The following is a 9,816-nucleotide window of genomic DNA, read 5'->3' on the forward strand; positions in this document are numbered from 1 at the left end:
GTAAAGGATAAGGATGTGTGGGAACTAGTGATGCGCGGATGAGATAAAACGTCACCCGAATCCGCAGCTTCAAATAAATTATCCACCCGCCAACCGCCCGCACCTGTATTTTTGTCTGATTTAGATAACCGCACCCGACCCGCACCCGATCATCACATTAGGGTTCGTACGGTCATGAAAAACCTGGAAAAGTCATTGAACAGCAATTTCCAGGTTTATGTAAAAATAAATAAACTCAAAAAGTTTTTGAAAAAATAATGAAAATATATTTCACAATTCTCTGTATAATAGAATTATGTTTAATCAGATCCTGAATTTCGTTGCGGGATTGCGCATACATCGCATTACTCATTCCCGCAGCTTTCGACTTTAAAATGAGGGAAATTACTGCAAAACCTTTATTCAATATAGCGGTTAGATGAGTAAATAAATCCACACAAACCATCAGATGAAAACAGCGTAAATGATTCAGCTGTACCGCGTCTTCTCTCTTTGACTTTCGCTTCACATCGACGCATCTAGAGCTGCTGCACGCTGCGATAGAAGACTTTAGCTCGCGTTTCGGGACAATTGACAAAATTGTCAATTGCCTAATCGGTCATTGTTGCATCGTCACAAAAATGTATTATTTTCACGTCTTTTTAAGCCATTCGGTACTCGCGCTCTCCAGAGGCGCGTGCGCTCACAGTCACATCCAAAGCGCGTACTGCCAGTACCAAATTGAGAAAGTAGGCTACTGTCGGTTTTGTCTTAAGTTAATGAGTATCAGTATTGGATCCGTGAAATAGGTCTTGTGACAGCAGCCTAATAAAGCTGTGCCGTCTTTTATTAATGTTAATCAAACAACAAAAGACAGAGAAAATCCCTCACTGCTCTTGACTAAATAATGTTTTGTTGAATAACTTTTAAAGTTAATTTACAGTTTATTCAATTTCTGTAGCCTATTTAAAGCACGTTCATAATTTAGAAAATGTAGTTAACACTTGCATCATTAATGATTTATTTTATCCACCCGCAAATAATCAGAATGCATTTTTTTATTACCCGACCCACCCGATCTGCGGGTTATCCGCAGCGCCCGCGGATATAACCGCCATCCGCGCATCACTAGTGGGAACCTTTGTTTGAGTCATTATTTTCTTCTTGATTTAAAATTGTAGTTTTAGAGTCTCTATATGGATACTTTGTGGGACATTTGGCTTTTATTTTTTATTTTATTATTCATTATTATTTTTTATGACTTTTCATTTTTTCACTCTCCTGCCACCTAGTGTATATAACGTTCACTGCACACACCCAGGTTAGTTAGTTAAATTCAGGGAGGCGGCCTCTTAACAGGTGTTTCCATCAGGTTTAGGCTTACGGTTTTCTAATTGCTGTGTCAAATGGATTTGCTTGAAAAGATCATTTCTTGGTTGTGGACGTGAATAAAAGCACTGGAATATACATTTCACTTTCGTACTTGGATATAAACAAACTGAAATGCGTCGCTATCGCTCTTAATTATGATGCTTGGCGTCCACCTGATTGGAATGAGAAGTCAATGCAATAAGTTGGAAAATCTTTGATGGAGCCCTTGGATGCTTTATTTCGTCTGCATGGATTGCATGGACGACGTGGCCAAGGAAGCTGGTGAGTACAACAATTATGGTGTAAAGCTTAACTGCGCATAGCAATCACATATTTTGAAGTGTGGGCCTACATTGCGATGTCTAGAGACATCTAGCCTGTATTTCTGAGTCACAAAAGCAGTAGGGATGAAGCGCACAGGTGAGAATGGTGGAAAACTCACCAGAGCAGGTTGTTACATGCATGCAGTCTTATACTGCATGCTGGTATTTGTCATCATATGCAGCGCAGCCTATATTCAGCATTATTTATTTGGTGAGTTAATGTATAATAAGCGAGATAATGCCTAATTTACACTGCAAAGGTGACATAGAAGCCCTTCTGAAGTGGCTTTTAGGTGTCTTTACACAGACTGTTTAATGCTGCTCAAAGGTGGCATAAATGCATTTACACAGTAATGATACTTTGATACTAGGGGCTGAGGTGGGTCAGACCTGGCATAATTTAGTCTGGCTTTGATGCAGCATTACGACTTAACACAAAATTTTGAGCAGGCATAGAGCAGCCTTAACTCAGCTGTGTAAGGTGCCTTAAGGCAGTCATTATTGCAAAATCAACTCCAAGTATCTTATATCAGATTCACAATAACTGTCGGATTACTTCAAATGAGTATGAGATTTGGTAGCTTTTGTAATAGTGTACTAATGTTGCTATGGCAACCTGGATAGTACTTACCAAGGGTGAGTTTTTTTTTTTGGCCAGCTATCCAGTACGTTGTGATTGGCCGAATACCTCAAGTGTGACGGAAATGTTACGCCCCTTACAATATTGTGATGCCCTGTCCGGCTGGAGCGACGAGACAAAAACATTAAAACCCATTATAAACGAGGCATTTGTTGCACCCAGTGGGAACAATATGATACACTGTATTTCTCTGCACACATATACAAACCCTCATGTTGTTCTGATATGTAATTTGGAGCCAGAAATGTCATCGGGAATCCGAGGCCTGCTAAAGTTGTGAAGATGGCAGTGCAGGTTATTTTGACTAATGGGTTAGAATTGGAGTTGATCTGCTGTTTTTTCTTTCTTTCATTGTTTAAAAAAAGAAAAAGAAAAAAAAATACTTAAAAAATTATTTACAGTAAAAACTGTGTGTTAACTTGCTAAAGCAGAAGTGGGCATTGAAAGTGCTGTAGTGTTCACAATTTTAGGGAAAAAAGATGAGAATCGTTCACTTATAGATGTCTTTACATGGAGGTAAAATTATACAGAATAGAGTGCAACATTTGGGTTCCTTAAGTAATCTTCTCCATAGGGGAATTTATTTTGAATGATAACTTATAAATTGTTTGACAAACCTACTATGAGCTATGGGGATGTTAATTGATGGAATATGCTTTTGTTGAAGCTGTTAGTCTGCATTATTTCAGCATTTTTAATGAAGTGAAAAAACAGTGAAATTCCTCAGGACATTATTACCCATCATTCTACAAAGAAATCCTACCAAAAGTTGTGCCAAAATTACTCTTTAGCGTCCACTCCCATAAAGCACTTTGTATGTCTTAATCAAGTCAGTATGTTTATCAGTTATTTTGTATTTGATTGTCATTCGTAATGCTTCATGTGTTTGTAGGTCTTTCCCTTGTTAATGGCGTTAAAGGGGTCATATGATGTTGCTAAAAAGAACATTATTTTATATTAAATTATCACATGATTTTATCACTTCACACATTTAATTCAACAAGTAGTGCAGTTATGATAAATCTTTAGCATTTTTTTTTTAAGTCCCAGTTTCTATAAAAACCTTCTTAGTCCAATTAAGAAAAATGTTAAAACCAGATTTATGTGTCCAGTTTCTGTAAAGTAGATTTGTGTCAATTTGTGTTTTCGGTATCTTCCACCAGGGGTTAGCTACCCAAGCCTTGACCCAAAACCATGGCTGATGTTACGTCTGAATCATTTGTCACATGAAAAATGGATATTAATCATATTGCATTGTGGGATACAGCACCCCAGTGTTGTTTGCTCAGTTGTATTCTGCACATTTTGACATGTAGATGATCAAAGTCATGTAGTCCATGCATATATTAAATGTGTATGCTAAGCACAGTACAGATGCTGTACACTGGAGAGAGGGAGTACAGCAAAATGCTACTATTCTGAATACAGCCTTAGACTAAACACTCAAGAAAACTGGTTTGTTTGCTTAGACTGCCATCTAGTGGTAAGATCCATCAACAACAAAAAAGCGGTGAAGTCCTGTTTTTTCATTTGCTATTTTTACACGATTAAGGGAATAATATCTGTTTGAGAATATATAACACTGTAGAGATCAGGGTATGTTGCAACACTTTAAAACCTTACATTTTGCTGCTGCTGCTTTTTGTAGCACCCTGTCTAGGACAGTTTTTTTTTTTTTCAATTCTTTTTAATAAAAATGTGAATTTGGATTTTAAAGTTTGCATTCAGTGATGCTCACAGAACTTGACATAGACTTTGATGTTGTAGTTTGTTTGTGTGGTGCAATGACCTCTGAGCTATTTCTCACAGGAAGTGCAAGAAGCGCATTAAAGGGTGACCTCATATGACTTGTGTATGGTGTAGAATATTATTGGAAACTTTTAGCAGGATGTTATAGTAGTGCTTTCCTTTATATTCAGGCAGATGTTTTCAATCATACAAATTAACTAAAATTTTTAAACGAAATATGAGATAAACATGAGAATGGAGAGTTTCTATATTTAATTTTAAGATATGAAACTAAGTTGATGAATCTAAATGTGTCTGTAACTCAGTATGACTTCCAGCTTTCCTGAGAGATGCACTGTGCAAATTATAGATTTATGGGATTATGTCTTTGCTGTACATTAGAGGATTGATTCGATTGCACAGTATCACATTTTCTCAATCTGCAGCTGACTGTCTTTAGAGTAATTCACACTCCGCTCTACAGCTGTTTTACTCCCAGCAGGAAACATAATAAATCACCCAATGAGAATTTAAATCTAAGACTAACCCTGCCCACTGGGTCTCTCTGTGGCTAGATTCTTTAAAGGGGCAGCGTCCTAACTTGTCCACGTATTTTGAGGGGTGTGTCTGTATTCACTGACGTCAGGGCATCCAGCCCCATATCTCAGCTGTCAGACTTTGGTCATGGACCATGAAAAACACTGATTTCATGGACACCACATACCAGCGGTGATAAGACGGTTTAGTTTGAAAAAGACTAAAGGATCCCACATCCTTGCCTCTGTCATGCTCTACTGAGTGCACAAGTCAAATCTGATGCATATTTGTCTGTCACAAAACCTGAATATAGTGAAGGATGACTTGGCGCATTTCAAAGATTTTCCCCAGACATACATTCCCATCCAAAAGAGGCTTATGACAGGCCTACACTCATACAAAAATGGATTTCCTCTTTGGGAAATGCAGAATATTGTCAACAAGAGGAAATAAATACGTATTTTGTTGCTGACTTAAATTACAAGCTTGGAGATCTCATAATGCTTTGCTTTAGATGATGTAAATGGGGTTAGATGTTAGTCACACTTTTTATTCTAGTGAATATATTTCTCAGGTTTATTTAAGTTTATTTTTAAGCCATGTTCTTGTACGTAGTTTTAGAATAATTTCACAGATGCTGAAAATACTTTTTGTGATCACTTTACACTAGTGGGGTAAGTTGTCACAGTGGAAAGCTGCCATTAAAAAGTTTGTTAAAAGCTTTGTGGCCACATTTACAGCAAAAAGCACAATGCTTTATATTAAACATTTTGTTTTTGCCAAAAGTAATTATAATTTATCATTTGTATAATATTACATCTTATAAATGTGACAACTTACTTGCCCCAACCTAACATTTCTGAAAAATATCTTTGTCCTGAGAACATGGTTCAGTCTTTGTTAAAAAGACCGTCAATAGAATTGTATCATCACCATATTTATTTACGTACTTGGAATGAAATTCATACTTTTATGCAGCAAGGATGCTTTAAATTGATCAAAAGCGAAAGTTTTACATTATTTGAAATTGTTCTTTTGATGTTATTTTGAGCTTCCTATTCATCAAAGAACACTGGTCCTAAAAAAAAAAAAATCAGTTTCCAAAAATATTTAGCAGCACGACTGTTTTCACCATTGATAAGAAATGTTTCTTGAGCAGCAAATCAGCATATTAGAATAATTTCTGAATGATAATGCAACTATGAAGACTGGAGTAATGATGCTGAAAATTCAGCTTTGCCATCACAAGAATAAATTAAAATATACTCCGATGGGTAACGGTTATTTGAAATAATATTTCACAGTATTTTTTTAAAACTGTATTTTGATAAGTGCTAGGGATGAGGGAAGGCAACCACTGCACTTTAATCTCAGTCCAAACAAAGATGAAGCATACATTCAGCATGAGCAGTTTTTTATTTAAATTAGATTGTATAATTTAAAAATTTGAAGCAAAAACCAAATGGTCTGACTTTAGCTTTGTGAAATTATGCTACATAAAACATATCTGCGTGAAACAGAAACGGCAGATGCGCTGCATGAGAACGCAGATTCACTGTCTGACAGCAGGTGGCGCTTATGGAACAGCAGCGATACAGCACTTCCCTGGTTACCGCTGTAAACAAAGCAGCGTTGCGCTTATAAACACTACCCCCAACTGTATCGCGATTCGTTGAACAAATCAACTAACTTGAATTGTCACATTTTTATCGATTTTCAACTGGCTCGGGGTGCATCGTTACATCCCTATTAAATGCAGCCTGGTAAGCGTAAAGTTAACATAAAAAATGTACTGACCCCCAAGGTTTTGAACAATAGTGTTACATATGATTTTCAATGTTTAAGTAATGTATTTAGAAATATAACATTTACCAAGTGGCATTTACAAACAAATGAGGCTATCCCTTTTTTAGTGAATATGAAATCGGTTCCCAACATATGAGTAAGCAAATACTTCTTCATACTCTGCTGTTAACAAACGTTTTTGTGTGAAATATTTATCCTGAAAAGTGTCTTGTTTAGAATAAATGCCACCAAGTTAGATATTTTTTTTCTTCTAATTCAAAGACATTCACAATTTTTTTTTTTTTTTTAGTGTGGCTGAAGTATCCATACTCTTTTTGAGGCCACTGTATGCACACACAGGAATTTTTCTAACTAGCCGACTGCGAGAGTAAAGAGGAGGAGGAGAAAGGGGTTAGTGTTTCAAGTCCTGCCCTCTGTTCTGTTTCTCCTCCTGCTCTCTGCTTGGAAAGAGGGGGAGGGAGACACAACTCAACAGTTACCACAGGAAACGGAAGAGACCAACAGACAGAAGTCATTTCAAAACCCTGGGGCCGTGCAGAAGATTCACTCTGTGTGCGTTTGCAGGGTTCTCCTCCTCCAAAACCGTTATCAGCCACTCCTTACCTCTCCTGCTGGCTCTTTCTTCTCCTCGTTTCTCTGTTTGTGGCAAACAGCCCCCACCCTGAACACCAGGAGAAGTCTTCTTCAACAAAAAGAGGAGATGCCCCCTCAGCCACAGGTGAAGAGAAGTTTCCCGGAATTCCTCAAGAGCTTTATCGGGGTTGTACGGGTCCTCCAGATCCTGCTGGGAGCCGGGCTTTGGGTCACCATCGCAGCCAACAAGTATGAAGGCTCCATTCACTATGTGCTGTTTGTGGCCGTGCTTTTCTGGCTCCTCACGTTAGCCATCTTCATCCTCACTCTTCTGGACAAGCAGGACCTCGTTCCCATCGTCGGAGGAGAACGCTGGTTGTTAAGCAACGCCATCCACGACGTTGCTGCCACACTGCTGTATCTGTCCACCATTGGGATCATGATCTACAAAACCCAAAAGAACTCCTACTGCAACCTGGACGTCTACAAACATCACTGCTTGTACAAGGTCTACCTCACTGCCTCCGTCTTCGCCTGCCTCACCGCCGGCGTCTATCTGCTCTCTGCCGTCTACTGCAGCTGCAGGAAATGTCGAGGTGAGCAGACGGTTGTATGAAAATCGACTGCATCCCTCACACCCTGCAACAGCGAGACCCTTTGTCAAGCTTTTTGGAGACTTATAAATATTTTTTTTTAATCAAAGCAGAGGGTTGGTCCTCTTGTCTCAGGCTTTCAGGTTTGTTTGTTGCTTTTTATACAGTAATTTATAGAGCTTTTGTACTGCAGTCACACTTAAGTCTATTTTACTCTTGTTTGTATGTTGCTGGAGCTCTCTATATAAGTATTTTATTTTTTGTATTGTGTAACTGACAACTCAAAGAGCAGTTTGTTGCTTGATGTTGCTTTTTTTTTTTTTTTTTAACCTTTTAATATGACATTGAGCGATTAAACAAGGCTCTGCTTCATGTCAGTGTGTTCATCAAACGTGTACGTGTGCGTGACTGTTTGACAATCCTACAATGAATGGCAACGCATCAAAGATCTTCACTTCTTCAGCTTTTAAAGAGGGAAAATATTTAATGCAGACAATCACATTTTAGAATTAAGTGTAATATGTGGCTATTAGTAAACTGTTATTAAGAAAGAAATAAAGTACATGCAACTTCATTTCTGTGTTTTATATGATGTTTAAATAAATGGTTTCCTAATTTGCTTTGGTAAACTTAGGAATAGAGGCTGTAATACACCAGCCAGACCAAAATATAATGTACTCTTGTGTTGGTCGTGGATCATTTGCGAAGAACAGAGATGTTGGGACAGCTGCCTATGACCGGTTTTTATGCAGTCATGAGTTTTAGGAGGAATACAGTGCAAGTCCAAACCACAAATTGTGTGTGAATGTGTTTCTACATTTCAGAATGTTATGTCATAACTCCTGAGAAATCATGAGCTGGGCACATTTCTGCTAAATACAGTTCTTCGCATAATTAAACGATACCGGTCAAAAGTTTGGAATAATTAAGATTTTTTTTAAAAAATGTTTTTGAAAGGTTTCATGTTCACCAATGCTCTATTTATTGGATGGAAAAATACAGTAAAAACTGTAATATGACAATTATTACATAATTATTACAATTTAACCATTTACAACTATATTCTTTTATATTATTTCATTTTTATTTTTCCATTACTCTAGTCTCCAGTGTCACATGATCCTTCAAAAATGATTCTAATATGTTGATTTGATGGTCAAGAAATATTAATAATTACAAAAACCAATCAATCTTTTTTTTAAATTTTTTTTTAAAAATAAAATAATTGTCCTTCCAAAAGCAATAATTACAGATTATTTAATAATTATGTAATCAGGTATCTAATTTACTTGCTTTTAAGTGACTCAAACAAAATTCTGTGCCTTTAAATGAACTTATACCTCTCTAACCCAAATTTTGGCAAGTCAAACGTAGTTCTGCTTCAAAAGTGTTCATTTTCAACCCAGTATCGGAAAATTGTATTGGAAATTGCATCATGTTATTTCTTATCACTCTAGCAACAGAGTAAAATGTGGTAGAGCGCGCCAAACAATATGAACTGTATATGTTGGAATGGGCCATTGGCGCATACCCACTATATGAAATATTAAGAATGCATGGACTCATTTGTACAACATTCGCTACAAGCACAGGCTGGTTATGAAGCTAAATAAATGAATGTATAATGACTCATATATGGCCAGATGTGAGGTCAACAAATGATCATTCAACAGGAATCATGCAATATGGTCGTCCAGCTTTCATTATTACGGACTGAGCACGATTTGTAAATGCAGGAAGTAGCAGGAATCCCCTCAGGAGCGTTGAGTGGGGTAGGCTACAGCCAAACATGTTGACAGAAACACACGGATGTCATTAACTGATAAACCATGTAACACATTACTGTATGTAGGCCAAGACTGTAACAAAAATGGCTTTGTGGTCATGACTCGAGTACAAACTGTCAAATAAACCTTTATAGAGACTAACTTAATTTCATTCTCTCATTCGCAAATCATCCAGGTGCCTCTTCCAGTGTTTTGAAGCTGTTGGCTTTGTTTCCTGTGATTAAATGAGTCATGTATAATCGCTCCGTGTGGGCCTTTTATTCGCAGGATAAGTCAGCAGAGCTTCAATGAGAGCAGGCCTGCACATGTGGACTGTTAACCACACGCTCTGCGCAGAGTGCTGAGACACAAATTCCTGTGTGACGCGCTTAACATGAGGAAAAAAAAAAGCAGGAAATGAAATGACAGGCTAAGTCTAAAAGGAAAGAAGTATTATGCAAAATCTCTGATCTGTGAGAAAATGACGGCAAGGAAATGTG

At 37.5% G+C, this 9,816-nt stretch overlaps 1 protein-coding gene across 1 annotated transcript; it reads left to right on the forward strand.

Annotated features, from left to right (window-relative positions):
- The first annotated feature begins 1,598 nt into the window (after positions 1-1,598).
- On the forward strand, positions 1,599-8,160 carry LOC107736855 (MARVEL domain-containing protein 1-like). Its single transcript, XM_016548214.1, has 2 exons — positions 1,599-1,632; positions 6,753-8,160. The coding sequence occupies exons 1-2, from the start codon at positions 1,599-1,601 to the stop codon at positions 7,571-7,573; spliced, it is 855 nt and encodes a 284-aa protein (XP_016403700.1). The 3' UTR covers positions 7,574-8,160.
- Positions 8,161-9,816: the final 1,656 nt, after the last annotated feature.

The sequence above is a fragment of the Sinocyclocheilus rhinocerous genome, unplaced genomic scaffold, assembly GCF_001515625.1.
Source record: "Sinocyclocheilus rhinocerous isolate Xijiao unplaced genomic scaffold, SAMN03320098_v1.1 scaffold1214, whole genome shotgun sequence".
In the NCBI taxonomy this organism is placed as follows: domain Eukaryota; kingdom Metazoa; phylum Chordata; class Actinopteri; order Cypriniformes; family Cyprinidae; genus Sinocyclocheilus; species Sinocyclocheilus rhinocerous.

What these genes read in the sequence shown, in the direction of transcription:
- LOC107736855 (XM_016548214.1), top strand. Translation starts at nt 1,599, where the DNA reads ATGGATTGCATGGACGACGTGGCCAAGGAAGCTG. An exon ending in CGACGTGGCCAAGGAAGCTG is followed by an intron (nt 1,633 to 6,752) that starts GTGAGTACAACA and finishes CGACTGCGAGAG; the next exon opens with TAAAGAGGAGGAGGAGAAAG.